Source organism: Leuresthes tenuis, unplaced genomic scaffold (assembly GCF_036924035.1).
Source record: "Leuresthes tenuis unplaced genomic scaffold, fLeuTen1.0.hap1 SCAF_21, whole genome shotgun sequence".
NCBI classification, from domain to species: domain Eukaryota; kingdom Metazoa; phylum Chordata; class Actinopteri; order Atheriniformes; family Atherinopsidae; genus Leuresthes; species Leuresthes tenuis.
The window spans coordinates 21920610-21937992 of NW_027325375.1; the positions used below are offsets into that span (position 1 = coordinate 21920610).

Below are 17383 nucleotides of genomic sequence, written 5' to 3' on the forward strand. Positions count from 1 at the left end.
TATTAAGATTACTCAGTGTCTTCTAAGAATGTGTCAAATTACTAAAAATGGCCTAGTTCACATGTTTTTACATCTGACTGGGGCTAGTAAAGAGGCTTCTCAGTTATTAGAAGATAACTGCAACCGAGTAAATTGAAATTATTGAAAGTCACAGATTATATTTGTTTATTTGTTCATTCATTCCTTTATTTCTGTGTGTACCATAATGAGATGAAAAACTAAGCCAATATGCAGAAAGAGTGTGTAGAAAAACTAGGTACACCCTTACTGTTTCCACGGGAATTAAGAGGGTAAGTAGCAGCTGGATGCTGCTAATCAATACATTGGATTAATTGATCATCAACAAGTGTGACCACCTACATAAAAAGATTTCTGTGAGTTTGGTGGTCTGGAGCATTCAATTAAAAATGCCACGAAAGACATCAGCAATAATCTTCTTTGTAAAATCTGAACAAACCACTGGTCTTCTGGAACAATGTCCTTTGGACAGACCAGACCAAAGTGGAGATGTTTGGTCATAATGCACAGCAGCACATTTGGAGAAAACCAAACACAGCATATCAGAACAAACACCTCATACCAACTGTCAAGCACGGTGGTGGAGAGCTGATGATTTGGGCTTGTTCTGCAGCCACAGGACCTGGACACCTTGCAGTCATTGAGTCCACCATGAACTCCTCTGTATACCAAAGTATTGTAGAGTCAAATGTGAGGCCATCTGTCTGACAGCTAAAGCTTGGCTGAAACTGGGTCATCAACAGGACAATGATCCCAAACTAAAACAAAATGTCAGAAAAATAAAAGAATCAAGGTGTTGCAAATCTCCAGTCAAAGTCCAGACCTCAACCTGATTGAAATGCTGTGGTGGGACCTTAAGAGAGCTGTGCATAAATTAATGATTAATGTCAATTTTTTTTCACAACCTGTAAGATCCTGATAACATCTTACATAAAGTTATTACTGCTACTAATGATGGACATGCAGGCTACTGAAACAAGGGATGTACGTAGTTTGAACTTACTACTTCTGCATTTTGGCTTAATTTGTGTTGAAGAGATAATGACACTGTGGCATATGTCCTTGTTCTTCATCTGAGGTTGTATTCAATTAATTTGAGACCTGTTAAGAACCGGAGGATTTTTACAATGTTCTGTTTCAAAAACTGAAAGCGGGAGTACTCTCTTTTTCACAAGCCTGTCCATGCTGTTTGTATCCAGGCTGCATATGCAGGAGTAGCTCATGATCAAGAAATAATTTCCTTTTTTCTCCAGCATAGCCATCAGTAGACAAGATGGAAAATATTAGTGTTAGGCTTCGTACAAAATCATTTTTATTGTTTATTTTGTCTGATTCATTTTCCAGTGACTAACTCTGTACATTTTGGATATCTTTTAGAAAGAACATATATCCAGTGAGCTTTATGCATATGTGTTGCATAACATTTGTGCCTTGTGTCAGTATTGGTAGTAACTTACTTGATGAACAAAAAGTCTGACTGTGAAAGATTAAGTGCTTGTACTCACAAGCTTTGGTCCCTTAATTTGTCACATCAACAGTGACAGGCAGGGGCAGCACTACACCAAGAGATGCCAAGTGTGCTTCCCTCCAAAACTCTAAAAGATTTAATTTATAGGCTGTTGGTTTTAAAGTGTGATTAACATTCAGATTTTTTTAAATTGTAACCGGTTATATACAGTTCGTAGAAATAATATGAAAGTCTAAAGGATTAACTATGCTGGCACCTACAGTATCTTAAGTTGTTTTAGATATATGTAATGTTATTTATGTGTGATATAGTGCTATATGTCTAATATAAAGAACTCAGAAAGAAAACTAGGTCTTATTCAGCTCATAAACCTTGTAATTTGGCCCATTTAGAGTTTCTTATCACTTTTGCTGAAATGTCCAAGTAACTGTCTGTATCTATTATTTAATACATCTGTGCCATAAAGCCAGTCATGTCTGACAAGGATTGAGTTTTCACTGGATTTATTTTAGCATTTCAGTTTCAGACGTGTATAGTGGGATCATTCAGGAATATTACACCGGCCGGTCTTTCCATCTACACATTTTACTCAGTTAAGTGGAGAAAATGGGACTTTTCTCTCAGTCAGCACTCAAATAAAGGCGTGTGTCAAGCCGACAAAGAAAAAAATTAAGATATATTTCAGATTCTACCAGAGTTAAGTCAAATGGTGCCAGAAAGCAAAGCAGAAAGGTTCATACAAAAGAAAGAGTGTTTTAAAGCCAGTATAAAGGACTCACTGTTGCATCACCTGTTTCCACGGCTAGGCCCCTTCACCATGGCAACAGAATGCCAGTTCGGTTGTCAATGTGGGCGTAGAAAGAAGCCTCCAGGAGGAACAAATGTGTGTTTAGTCTATTAGAGCTGCAAGGCAAGGACGGCCTGAGCATTACTGCACTGTAAGTGTTACATCATCTATGAGGAATCCTCCTCCCCCCTGTGGCTCGCTAACTAAGCAATCTTCAGTCTTTCAGCTGTTTGTCTGATGATTGTGTGAAAGGAGGAAGCAAACAATAGCTCTGTGAAATGTTTAAGAGCATTTTTCATTGACAAGACATTTTGATGTCAATATATAGTCCCTCAAATCTCTTTACGAAGTATCCACTGAGAGCACCTTAGAGTAACCTGTCTCTTGTACGTGTCCACCTCTCACCACAGGAACAACAGAAAGAGTCTGCCTGATACAGGGTACTGTTGAAGCCCTCAATGGTGTCCACAACTTCATTGCGGAGAAAGTCCGCGAGATGCCCCAGAGCGCCCAGAAACCAGAACCAGTCAGCATACTGCAACCACAGACCACGGTTAACCCTGACCGCGTCAAACAGGTGAGATTCTCCACAGCCACAAGAATCATTTAATTTTGCAGTGCAGCTGGATTCTCATGAGATTTGCGAGTTCACAATGACAGGAAAATCCACCTTGCCAAATGTGCAACGGCAAGTTAAGCCTGATCAGCATTCGAAACTGGTAGCTACAGGCAGGTAGGCTGTTATGGCAACAGAGAATATTACTTCAGTGAAAGAAGGACAAAATAACTCTGAAGGCTTTGTCAATGGAAAATATGTTTTTGCTCATACCCTGTTGGTTTTCCTCGGAGCGTCATTTTACCAACAGGCACCACTCTCTTGATTGGTTCAAGCTGGCCCATTATAGACAGTGAAAGACACATGGCTCATCCAATCAAGTGATGAGTATTTTTTTAAAGCAGCCACCCTTTTTTAAACTGCTTCTTAAGGAGTAACAAACAGGAGTGTTAAGGTGTGTTGTCATGATAAAGAGCAGTTCACTTTCAGTACACTTTGTTTATTAGTTGCCAATCTCACTTGTTCTGTGGGCCACAACCCATGGTCTGGTAGGGTCAGGAAAATGTGAGTGTATGTGGTTATTTTTACCTACTGTCTTTCATAGCTAGACAGAGCCATGTGGCAGCTGCAGCCTAAACCCCTGGGATTAACAAATCGCTGAGTAAAGTGGGGGTTGGTAAAGTACTCTGACTCAGTAAGAGATACCCCTCTGTCTATTGACCATTTATGCTTTGAAATCTTCCTTATGTTTCGTGTTTTTTGCTACCAAAATCTTTCTATTTCTCTGCAGGCCAAATTGATTGTGCCCAATAGCACAGCTGGGCTGATTATTGGCAAAGGTGGAGCCACAGTGAAAGCGGTGATGGAGCAGTCCGGGGCTTGGGTGCAGCTCTCCCAGAAGCCAGAAGGCATCAACCTGCAGGAGCGAGTGGTGACCATCAGTGGGGAACCTGAACAGAACCGTAAGGCTGTGGAAATCATAGTGCAGAAAATCCAGGAGGACCCTCAGAGCAGCAGCTGCCTCAATATTAGCTATTCCAACGTCTCCGGCCCAGTGGCCAACTCCAATCCCACCGGTTCCCCCTACGCCAATACAGCTGAGGTGCTGCCCAATGCAGCCGCAGCAGCTGCCACTGCCTCCAGCCTTCTAGGTCAGGCCGGACTGACAGGAATGGGTGCCTTCCCTGCCACCATGTCCAGTTTCTCTGGCAATGATCTGCTGGCCATCACCTCAGCCCTGAATACGCTGGCCAGCTACGGCTACAACACTAACACCCTTGGCCTGGGTCTCAACCCTGCAGCTGCCTCTGGAGTCCTTGCTGCAGTTGCGGCTAGTGCTAACCCAGCTGCTGCTGCTGCGGCTAACCTATTGGCCTCCTACGCTAACGATGCCTCTGGCAGTGCTGGCCACCCTGTTACAGGCCTCGGTGGGTTCTCCCTGGGTTCACTAGCAGCTGCTACAGGGGCTTCCAATGGTTACCTAAATGCTTCATCACCCTTGATGGCTTCATCCTTGTTGGCAACAGAGAAGCTGGGAGATGGGGCCAAGGACGTGGTTGAAATTGCTGTGCCCGAGAATCTGGTGGGTGCCATTTTGGGGAAAGGAGGGAAAACGCTGGTAGAGTACCAGGAGCTGACAGGAGCTCGCATCCAGATCTCCAAAAAAGGAGAGTTCATTCCTGGTACTCGGAACCGTAAAGTTACCATAACAGGGTCGCCGGCCGCTACACAAGCAGCGCAGTATCTGATCAGCCAGCGGATCACTTACGAGCAGGGCGTGCGCGCTACCAACCCACAAAAGGTGGGCTAAAATGAAAAAGAAGAGAAAGAAGGAAAGGATGAAGACAGAGATAGAAGGGAATTGAGAGAGTCAAAATGAATAGAAAAAAAAAGAAATGTCCAAATATCTGTTCAATATTTCAGTATCAAATGAGAGAATCACAAAGGAGGAGGTGGGGGAGACAGCCAAGATAAGTGTGTGTGATATGTGAGTGTGTTTTTAGGACTGACGTCCTGATGTTTTTTAAAAGTTTGTGTCAAGTCTTTTTGACAATGGTGATCAGAGTAAGCTGAACTGGTCCACTGCCAAGTTGCAGATTCAAGAGTGAGGCCGCAGGGTTTCACCCTCCTCCAAAACCTCATAACAGTTTTATTTTCCTTCTTTCTGTTTGGTTTTGTTGGTTTTAATTTCAGTTTCAAGCCTCAGCTCCCGGTGAGCTGAGCCAGTCAGATGGAGATCCAGACAGCTAATAGAGCTGTTTTACAAACCTTGCTCTTTGTGTACAATGCAGAAGGCATTGTTAACAGGGCAGAGGTTTTATGACAAGCACCTGAGCTCATCTCAGTCGTTGGGGAAACAATCTGAGTATAATTTCGTAAAAAAAAAAAAAAAAAATCATATCTATGTTGACATATGTTGAATTCTGGCTCATATCATAATTGAAGTTTCTAAATTTGGGTATTTTATATTTTCATTCTTTATTTATTGACACGGTCTCATTCAAACACAAATAGATTATTTAAACCTGTGAATGCAGGTTGATCTGAATGTAAAAACAATATTAGCCTATTGCTATTTTTTATTTACAGGGATCAAATATTGTGTTGCAGTGAAAGAAATGTATAACTCAAACCCAGTCTGAACTTCGCTGTTGCTGTCTGCAAGTATAGTTCAGGGGTTAAATAATCAATGTGAGAGGACAGAGGAGACACACAGGAATGTATAAATACATTTTACATGAACACACATAGATAATGCTCCCACAAACGCACAAACACTGAAACATATTAGCATATTCAGTCACAGCTACAAACACAAAGAAAAAAGTTGTTTAACCCTTTCTTGGTGCTATAAGATTAGGTTTATATCTCCTTTACCATGAAATCAGAATCTCTCTGGCGACTTAACTTGTTACTTGACATTAAGTAGCTGACGTGTCGACCAGCCATTTGTAGCCCACTGGATCTGACCCAGCCTCTCACCTAATGACAAATGATTGATTTCAGCGTTTCGTGATGAAAAGCAATCCAGTCTTTATAAGTCAAGTCCATTTTCATTCCCAATGCAGGCTTTCCCCCCTTTTTTTTCTTGTATAAACGAGACATCCTGTCATAGCTATTACCGAACATAATTTTTTGCCTTAGCCTGACTCTTGTAACTCCCAACACTTAAGGCTCTGACTACATTGAAGCAGTGTCAGAATAGTTCAGCACCACAAAAGTATTTTGATAAGAAAAACTGTATGAACCAATATCTGTGAACAAAGAAACTATCGCCTTTACATTAAGGGTACCAAATAATCGTGAGACATACACTAATGAAAGGGAAGTAGAATGACACTTGAAAAGAAGGTGTGGAGTCACTTTTCTGTGAACCATCCTTCCCAATTTGCATCAAGAATAAAAAAAAGACAAACATCCAGGCTGGCTGTTATCCTTCCAAAAGCATGTTAAAGCCTCGAGTGGAGCATTTAATAAAGCATAAAATATTTTGGCATTGTTGTCTTTTATAGGTAATTGTTCGTCTAATGCAGGCAGAAAAAATGTCTAGAGCATTTCCAAGCACTCAAAGATTATCTTGCCTCCCCTCTGTGCTGCTATCCATAGCGTTCATCCTGAGTACACTGGGTCTCTGAAGACTGCACTGTGAGACATTTAGAACACAATGTAAAGCGTGTCTGTCCCTGTTGGGGATGTGAGTATATTTCAATGTGCACATCTATGTCACGTACACAAGACCTACCAATACTGACAGAGGGGATATCTCCACAAGAGCATTTATACTCCAGTATCTTGTGATGTGTCTGTTTATCAAAACGCTGCACTAAAATTTGCGTACATTTTTCTGATCGGCAAACTGATAACCACCTCATCGCTCTTCCCCTCCCACTCTAAAAACATCTTCAATTGTCCCCATCAACCCAAGCTCTATGATCGGCTTCCGTAATACAAAGCTGTGAGGGTTGGTGCTGAGCAGTGTCCAAGAAAATCCGAGACACCTTCGATTTTAGGAAAATTGAATGGACAGCCTTTTCATTTTCAGAATTCACGTTTGAAAATAGATGGATTTAAAGCATTTAAAACAAGTATTTGTGTCTGAACATTATGCGTGGCAACTGCAATGAGTGAGCCTTTCTAACGAGCTGAAATCTCTCCTTTCACTATGTGTTTGGAAGGCTTCGCAATCATCCATAACAACAATCTGGCCGCCAGTGAAATCATAGCTTAAGATAACCTTTTACTGCCCAATATTTTAGCATATAATAAGAAACAAGCACAAAACAAAGGGATGTTTTATCAATGCAACTGGACTGCTTGACTCTAGAGAGCTCTTCTTCAAAAATCTCTCTGATCAATACATCGTGCCAAATGCTGTTTCTCTCTGCCCCTCATTAACTTTCCTCTTTCTCTCAACATTTTATTCCCCTGCATGTTCTCTCTGTTCTGGGATTCCTCCTGTGCCCAAATCCCTGTCTGTGCTTCTTCCTACACTGTGCTCTCCCCCTCTTTCTCCTTCCTCCTGTCTTTTCGTCTCATGGGTGGTGTGTTGGATGTGCTGTGGGTGGGAGTTATGCACTATAGGTCGTAAGGATGTGAAAATATTTTCCTAGGCCGCAGAGTTCACAAGGCTAAAATGCACAGAAAACACCTGCCTCCAAAACTGTGACACCCACCAGACCAACCAGCAACGTTAGCTCAAAGTGTCAAATTCCCTCTATAAGAAGAACAAGTAAGATAGAGACAGGTTTAGCCTTTTTAAATGAAAAGAAAAGGCTTTTTTTTCCAAAAGAAGGCAAATCTTGGTTAAAATAATATTCATATGATGGCTGAGCTCAAGTTTCAGCATCTAAACAAAGCATGGTTTGGACAGAATGCATAAGATAGCCAGAGAGTAAGGTGGGAACTTGTTTGTGACCTCAAGCCGAAACAGCGACATCCTTTATGCATATCCTGTTATCTGAAAATGACTAGAAATCATTTCTGTGGAATACAATATGTCATGTCATATGATCTATATGTACTTTATTGTAGCTATTCTAGTTTGTAGTCCAAATGCAGTCCAGCGTTGTCGATACAATGTGAAACTATGTTATATTTGTGTGGATGATGAGAGTGCCAACTAAGCCTGATTAAGATTAGCTTCGCGATTTGTTTGTGCATTATGATGACTCATCATCGACCGGTGGTGTCCATATTTCTGTCATTGATGATTTAGTTTGACAGTAAGAAAATGTAAAGAATATTGGAAGCAATATAGTAGCATGTCGTCCTGTTTTGTGTTTTATGTCTGTTGTATGAACCTTTGAAATTACTAAGATTTTGAATGAATAGGTTTACATGTACTTTTTGTAAGTTATGAAAATGCTGCTATTTGATAAGTAAACTATACAAAATATTTTAGTTGAAAAGATGTCTGGTCTGTTGATTAGAGACATGCTCTAAAAGGATGGAGCATAAAACGAGGTGTATAGAATACTATACAGTATTGGTAAGATAGTAAAAGTAATAATAGACTCCATAGTACGACCTGTGCCAAACTAGACCTCCGCAGCTTCTGAAATTGTAGATGTGCGATCAAATGTTAGATATCAATAACATGTTTAGAAGTGCTGATCAAGTGCCAATCAAACACTGTCTTTTAAGTTAAGAAAAGATAATCAAATACATTACTTAAGAAAACAAAGGACAAAGAACTTTTTGTGCATTGTTTTATCCCATAGGTACATAGAGTAAGAGTTAAAGATTGTGATTTTTATGGATCCATGTTGTTTTACACTCCATGCATCCCTTGTGTGTTTGTTTGACCTGTGGCTTAAGTACTGCTGTTTTCTCACAAATGTCTCTATAGGCCAGCATGGACTAAGCATAACATGTTATAAGCATTCATAACATAGCCATTAACAATCAAAAATGTGTTTGTGGAGTTAGGTGTTATCTTTTTGCACGTCTTCTATTGCATGGTATCAAAGTAAATTATGGAGGAAAAAAAGTTATAAAAATCTGCGAGGTCTCTCGCAACATTCAAAGACATAACACTGCATGCGGTCAAATGTAAAGCTCTTAAGTTTACTCGCCTCATGTTAAAGAAATGTTGTTGGTGTTTTTAATTGTTTGAGTTGGGAGGGAGCTCATTATTGTCATGTTGGCCCGAAAAAAAGAAAAAAAAAGACACAAACACACACGAAAACACACATCTGAGATCAAATTTCTCATCAGACAAGTTCATCTCTCGAGCCATCGTCAGAAAAGCTATTTTAGCTTTTTAGGTCCAGTGAGGAGTATTAAAAATGTGAAACAAGCAAACGTGAAAATGTTACTCAGTGCATTGGCTCCTTGTGTTTTTAGGATATCAGGCAAGCATTACTTTTACAAGCAAGTTGAACCTCACATAACCTGTCTCATATTAGTTTCAGATGTTTCATATGTCACAGCTTGAAAGCCCAGATCTAATATATGAATGTACCCATTTACTCTCTTTTTTTTTATTTTAATTTAAAAATTTTTTTTAAGTTCTGTCGAATGTTTATCTGTCTTCAATGTAAATTCAGGGCAGGAATGTTGAATACATGTAGAGTTAATATCTATGTCAATAACATACTTCAGCTATAGTCAGGTAGGCCTCACACGGCCACAGTCATGAACCAGACATGTTAACACAACTTCCGATTCGCTGTCAACATTATCTTGTTTGTTTGGTGTTGCAAAAATGCACTTTACTGATCAGTGGGTCATATTGGGTGTGACATGAAGCAAACTGTGTTGGCTTTCCGCAGCTGAGTTGTTTTTGATTTTATCGCCATCCTTTGCTGTTGATCTGAATTTACGTTTGTTTATTTATTATTCCCTGAATCTGTTGGGTCTCAAGAATGATGGAAAGGGCTGGAGTCTCGGACAAAATAGAAAAAGTAGCACCCGTTTCCTCTCTCAAAGGCTTCTGTCACATTCCCTGCAGCAGAGGTCTGTGTCAATCACTGAGTGCTTTGTTTTGAACCAACATGTGAAGCCACTTTGTCCATTTTTCTTTTCAAATTACAAATTAGATATTCTTTTCATTTCGCTAGCAAATTGGTAATGAAGCACTGAGCGATGAAGGTTCAAGGTCTGGCTTATATTACAATCAGATCTGAGAGACACGATCGGCACCAGCAAAACGAAGAATGCCTCTGCCACCTCATCATGATGAAAACCACAGAGGAAACCTCTGAGTAATTAAGGCCTAGCTACATGAATGATATATCTGTGCCATTGTTTTGTGTCTCAAATCCCTGTCGTTGCAATTACTTCTTCACACCTGAATGCCAGATGATCATTCCGAAAGTTGTCATGTTTGTTTTATTTTCACTCCAAATGAATTCTGGACATTCATCCACCCCCACGGAGCCCGTTCACAAGAAGGCTAGAACTGGTTACAAATGCTACAAACTGGCTAAGGCTGCTCGCTCCTTTATTTAAACCAATTCTACCTGAGTCTTGCTCTCTCAGTATACACGGTATCACAATTTGTGTTTCCCTACACTGAGCACCTGCTACTGTGTCCACCCTTTAAACGGGTTAAGGTCTTTCTCGGCTCTTGCGTCTGAGAAAACATAGGATTCTTTGCCAACCACACATGAGGCCATTTTTGTCTTTGACCCTCTGAACCTCCCATGAACTTTGTTGACCTTCTTCATCCCCAAGAACTCATATATGTGTTGGAGATTTTACTGTCAAACTCTGCAAGACTGTTCTTTTGTTTTCTGAACTATTCTGCAAGGTTGATCGCTTGCTTAAGTGTAAACTGAGGAAAGCATGCCAGTACCTTGCATAGACTCATGCCATTTTCTTTCGGGGTTCGGTTTTACGCTGTTTGACCTCTGTTCGTTTCATCTCAGAAAAAAAAAATGGACTGACAGCATAAGATCAAATTTTTCCAACGTATTCAAAGTGATGTTTTGTTGATTGGGTATATTTCTCTTTGACAGTAATGACAACAGTTCTGTCTTTCATTTCTGACAAGTGAGGAGAATCTGAAAGTCCACAGTGTAAACTACTTCAAGGGCTTTCTAGGAGAGCATTTGTATGTCTTTTAAAATGGCAAAAAAAGAAAACAAAAAACAGAAAAGAAGAAGTCCTTCGAAGATGTTCAGAAAGAAAAATGCCTTCTTGTGCCATTCTATAAAAAAGTGTGAAAGCTTTTCATGGCAAATATTTGTCAGCAAGAGTGCCAAATAATTCCATACTGAGCCAAAAGGCAGCCAGCCTGCATAACTGTTAGATCACTGGAATGGTTATGTCCCATTTCCACTCCCCTTGAAAAACATCACCCTAATCGTACGACGTTTGAGCTCATGCACCATTATTGTTATGCTGCCAGTCTGTTTTCTGCTTTTGTCAGAAACATCTTAGAAGCAGTATATTTTCTAAACAATACACTGTTGATAAAAAAAAAAAAAACAGCTACTATGGTGAGGGAATGAGAGGATTTTAAGTGTCATTGTTTTTCTTAGTTTATTTGAACATTATTCATTAATAGATTTAACGGTAATGACTATTTAATGTAAACTGTAGTAATGTGTTTGTAAAAGAAATTCAGTGAGTTGTGTTTTATGACTCGTGGACTACCAGTGAAGTCAGCATTTCAGTGTTAATAATTGAATTGTTTTTTAAAGATTATTTTTGCGACGGCAACAAAGAGTCATTATAAATGTTCATTTTAACATCACTTGTCTTCTGTTCCTTTTATTCTCCACCTCATCCCTCTGCTCTGTCTTACATGAGTAAATAGTGAAGTGCTCATATAAGCGCAACCAGTTCAGTTTCTGGACAGCTGAATCTGAGCTCATATTAAGTGTGAACAAGGATGTGTTTACATGGACACAGTGCTCACATGATGAGCTTTGAGATTAAGGTGCATCAATTATCCGACAAAAGGCAACATAGATGTCACACCTGGTATATATATATATATAGATGGGAGAGCAGGCTGTAAGATAATAGATACTCCAGTCAGTAACTCCTTGTGTTGTTGATCCACACTGCAACTGCGGCAGAGCTGATCAACAAACATTTACTTTTATCCGGTTAAGTGTTAAACATTTGCTTCCTCTGTGATTACATTTGAGATACTTTCAGTTTGAGCTAAAGAAACTGAAAGATTGAGAAATTCAGATTTTAGGGCCAGTCCACTCTTTTAACAACTCTTTGTCTGTATTCAGACAAATTGATTAGCCTGACAGACTGATGGGGTTACGCTTTCAGGACAACACATATAGTACATATCTCAGCCGGAAAACAGATCTAATAAGGTAACATGCAGCAACGTATGTATGTGTTTAGCATAGTTTTTGTTTATTATATTTATAAACAAGGTTGGGAACGATTTGAATATGATCAAGTGTGATCTCATGGATTTTGGTGCCAATCAATTCCTCATTTGGAAACAAATTGGAGGGCAGTGTGGGGTTCAAAGGGCACTTCGACAAGATAGTGGAAAAACTGGTGATCGAAGGAAATTGGTGATAGAACAGCGATAATCTGATTGAAGGACAATCATTCTAGCTCCCGAGCTACAGCTGCCGCCACTGATCGATCCAGTAAAACAGTTTCTCTGAAATCAGTTCAGTATTTGAGATTTATTCATTTCAGATCAAAGTGGTGATCCAATGGACAGACTGGTGATGGCATCCACACAGACACAGAGCAAACATGGCTAGAAATCCAGTAATTACCTCCGCAGAGCAGAAACCTGTGAGTGGGCAATCATAGTTCATTCCAACTCTTCACTAACACTGTGTAAAGAAAAGAAACCCTGCTAAAAAAAAAAAGCTCTTTGGGTTATATGGTAATACATCAGCTCTGGAACTGATAGACCTTTATTGTTCGATCAAGCTGATCAGGGAGAAAGCTCCAGCCTGGCACTAATATGCAGTTAAACAGTGTAAGCTGATACCAGTAATTTAAGTCAAGACCCAAATACACCATTGTTAATCTAACTATTGTTAAAAGGGAAATGAGCTGCATGTAGTTACTTCAGCTGGAATATAACAAGGTTTATGCATGCTTATTGATAAAAAAAAAATATGAGTTTATTTACAATTAAAGCACTGCTAAATCATTTATTTTATTAAACTACATTCCACAAAATTACAATCAAACTCTGACATTCCCAATCCCTTCATCAGAGCTCCAGTTTCCAAATCTAAATCTAAACAATTGTACAATTCTTGCATGTCTTTTAGACTGTAAATTGATTATTTAGTGCTCTATATGAAAAATCTTGGTTGTAATACAATCAGCGTGCCTTTCTATAGATTCCTTTTTTAAATGAGTTTCTTTGATTTACTTCAAGATTTTTATGTGCTATAGCCATAAAATTCCACTTACTTCCCTGGCAGCACAATCATGCTTGTGTGTACGCAGTTTGGCCTCAGATTTGAGTACAGTTCAACTTCTGCATCATGACTTTTATGTATTGACAGCCATGAGCCATCCGGCACACAGCTATTCCTCCTACGCTGTTTGACCTTGTTCATTATCAAGCAAGCACATTCAGAAGGACACACACATATATTACGTGCTGAAGCTTTAGTGAGAGGATGCGCACAGTCTTTTTCTTTTCAGATTCTACATACTAAACAGTACAAAGCTTTTAATTAGCATCTTTTGAATTTGATCGTTTCAGACCAGAAAATCTAATGAAGAAATGCTTTCAATAGGAATGTTGTTCTATTTGCAACTAGAATGCTGTTAGAACATACAGACCCTTAAATGTATGTAGAAAACAGATGACTACAAATATCAGATTATTACCATGATGAAGAAAAAACAGATTATATATATATATATATATATATATATATATATATATACATGTATTTATACCAGTTATGTCGTATGGTCAAAACTGTCTGCAAGTGAAAATACTCATCTAAAGTAGACTTATTACAGCAACTTTTATACTTATGATCTTATAATGCTGAACAGGATTTACCAAAATGTGTGAGTATCCATTTCTGATACGACATAATTGTGTTTCCTTTCTTTTTTTTTCCAGGGTAATGAAAGTCTATTGCTTTATTTGACATGTAGATGGTTCTTGAAAATCTCTAAATTCCCTTCTGGATGCCTGAATGTAAAATTCAGTGAAGAAGATGCAACAGCAGATGGACTTGCCTCGTGTAAAGTTTTGCATGTAGCTTAAATAACAATTATCAGAATGCCTGATTAACCTGATTAATATTGCCTGGCATTTCCATATACCTGCACAAGTAAGTCACTGGAACAGCAACCAACCTGAGGTCACCGGTATTTGTTAGGCAGTTTGAATGAGTGAGCTCTTCTTTTTAATCCTCAACAGTTGATCATAATACCAGGTCATAATAGAAAATATCTTGTAAACTGATAATGTCCATCTGGTCATTTGATGAATCTACAAAAAAAAAAAAAAAAGCAGCATTTTCAATGTGAATAGTAATATCTTCCACTACCTGTATTGATCATTTACTGTTCATTCTACTTTTTCTGAAGCATTTCAGACCAGAAGCAGCTTCCAAACATTGTAAAGGCAGGAGAATATAGTCACATATTTTCGACTGTGCAGCAATGGAGTGAAGTCATAATTCAAGATTTTCCGCACATCTCAACCCAGCGGATGGCTCTTTCCTGCCTTGAAATGAGGAGTAAAACCCTGCAGCGGTATACATTTAAGGCACATTTGATTCCTGCTGTGAGGGAAGGTAGCAATGGGCTTGAATGATAAAATTGCGTTGTCAAGGTAACAGGTTGTTCTGAAGACTGCGAATATGCCGTATTGGGGATGCTCCTATACAATACTTCACCATGCAGCCTTTGGAGTATTGAGCTGTGTGAGCTCTGCATTTCACTCTTACGAAGTCAAGCAGGTAACCGCAGATGTAATGTGCCTTGCATTCATAATTCAGAGATACTTAATAGTCAATCTGTCCTCATCAATATAATTCAGATTATTCACTGCAAATCTCATTTGCAAAAACTCAATTGTAGCTGTCGGAAACCTTGAGGTGACACAGTGATTTCTTTCGAATGATGAATGAAGAAGAGGGTGGAAAGTGCTGGAGAACAGATACACCGAGGCGCCCTTTAACATAGCTCCTGAAGTAACCATGGATACCTCCATTTCATGGATGGAGTAATTTTAGCTGGAGTGGGATCTGAAGGAAACATGTCACTGTTCTACCACTCCACATCAGCTATTATCACATCTTAAATATCAGGTTACACTCTGAAGCACACGCACTCTAAACGTGTCAGAGTTAAAATTTTATGTTCAGATGCTATTGTACTGGAAAGTGTGGGGTGACAAGACATCCATGAGTGCAACACAGTGCACAAACATTTACATATGGGGCTTTTGTGTGCAAGAGTAAAAGTGAGACGGAGACCGTCCATAAGGTATATATAATTTAGTAACCAGTAATGAACCAGTAAAACAATCAAGATTACAGTTTTGCAGATTATATCTGCACTTTTTGAAAAATAAAAATCAATAGTTATATATTTTTTATATCACATAAGGTTTTGTTACCAGCCTTTAATAGAAAGATTCATGGATGTGTTCCCTCTGTATTTAAGAACAGCCTTTTTCTGTGTTTTGCTCGAGCAGAGAGACGGCAGTACCATGATTTATCAGCTATAGAGGGAGCAGGCGAAGTGTCTACACTGTCAAGGCAACCATGACAGTGCTGGCCGTGGGTGATCAAGAGAAGTAGTTCTGTTTAAAAACATAAAAGCTCTTAGAGAAGACGCAGCAGTGAGTCAGAAAGTCAGAATACACATCTCTAGATAAACATGTAAAATAAAAGTAAAAAATATGTGTAAAACCTATTTAAACAAACTGTGATAAATGTGTCAAGATAATGTAATTAATTTCAGTGTAACAGAAACTGAATAATACTTTAAAGGTTATACGTGAAATTTAAGCAATATCATTGCAGAAGGTGTTTGGAATATCAGCTTGTTAATCAAATTATAACAAAAACTATGAACACCTGTCCACAGTTTGTAATTCAACTAGCAATGCTGTGGCCCAGAGTCCACTAAAAGATTTATGCTGAGCTTTACTAGCCTTAGTGACATGTTGCAGTGCAGGTTACCATCAACAAGCAAGGACATCTCAACCATGCAAAAGTGGTTATATTTAGATAATTAGAGATAGATCTACATTTATGTACATGGCGTGCACCCAGAATATTTGCATGGTGGATGCAGAAGATACACGTGTGTGCAGTAATTCAGCCTTCAAACGCTCTCTGACCCCACCTAATGGTGTTATTCTGCACCTACATGCAGCATTCTTAGAGCATTAAAATAATTAGTCTCCAACACTTTTCATCCTAGTTTACATATATTTTGGAAAGTAGAACTACATCTTTCTAGAGATTTAAAGGTCACAAACAGATTAGACCTTTATTCACTGGTTAATCTTTAATCAGAAAAAAAGTTGGGGCGATATGGAAAATGCAAAAAATAAATAAATATGTAAACGATAAAACAGTACATAAAAAAACCAAATACAGTGATTCTTACATTTACTTTGACTTTTATTCCAATGCAGACAGTATGGACCCAAGATATTTAATGTATTGTCATGTAATTTCTTCATGTCATTAGTTAATGTTCATTCCAATTTTGCTAGGCCTGCAACATATTCCAAAAAAAGTTGGGACAGTACAGCTTTCACCACTTTGTAATGTTGCTATTCCTTCTCATGGCACTTTAAAAATGTTCTTGCATTGAAGATAAAAAGAAATTATGTGTTTCGCTCTGTGTAATTTTGCATTTTCATAAAGAAATTCTTCAACATTCTCTGTTGGCAGCAGGTCAGGACTGCAGGCAGGACAGACTACCCTCTTCTTAATCAGCCATGCCCTTTTAATCTATGCGGAATGTGGTTCAGCATGGTCCTGTTGAAATATACACAGATGTCCCTGGACAAGATGATGCCAAAAATGCAACATACGTTGCTCTAAAATCTCAATGTACTCTGCATTAAACCAAGCACTAATACAACCCCACACCACCACAGAGCCTGGCTTTTGGACATATTGCTGGATGGTCCATTTCGTCTTTGGTCAAGACCACACAACATCCATTTATTCCCAAAAAATATCTTGAATACTAATCAGGCTGGCCATAATACATGTTTCCATTGTGTGATGGTCCATCCCAGATGCCCCTAAGCCCCACATTGTTTTTTTCACTGTAAAGTTTTAAGTGGTATTTGTAAATGTAACTCTTACCACTTGACAAAGATTCACCCTTACTTCTCAGGTGATAAAGAGGCTGGTCTCTCTGCATTTGATGAACTCTCTCCCTCCAGCAGTTGACAAACACCAGTTTGCCTACTGAGCAAACCGCTTCACAGAGGATGCCTTCTCAATCACATGCCATTCCACGCTGGAACATCTAGAGCATCCAGGAAACTATGACAGACTCCTTCAACACAATCATACCTGACATCTTGAAAAATAAACGGTTGGATTTACACTCCTCCCTCTCTACCTGTGCATGGATACAAGATTTCCTGACAACAGACTGC

General features: G+C 39.0%; 1 protein-coding gene across 2 annotated transcripts in view; it reads left to right on the forward strand.

Moving 5' to 3' along the window:
- nova1 (NOVA alternative splicing regulator 1) overlaps window positions 1-11530 on the forward strand; it is a 29221-nt gene extending 17691 nt beyond the window's left edge. For both annotated transcript variants that reach the window (XM_072375126.1, XM_072375127.1), the window contains exons 3-4: window positions 2684-2850; window positions 3620-11530. In XM_072375126.1, coding sequence (XP_072231227.1) covers window positions 2684-2850; window positions 3620-4639 — 1187 coding nt within the window. In that variant the 3' untranslated portion in view covers window positions 4640-11530. The remainder of the gene's footprint in view (window positions 1-2683; window positions 2851-3619) is intronic.
- The last annotated feature ends 5853 nt before the right edge of the window (window positions 11531-17383 follow it).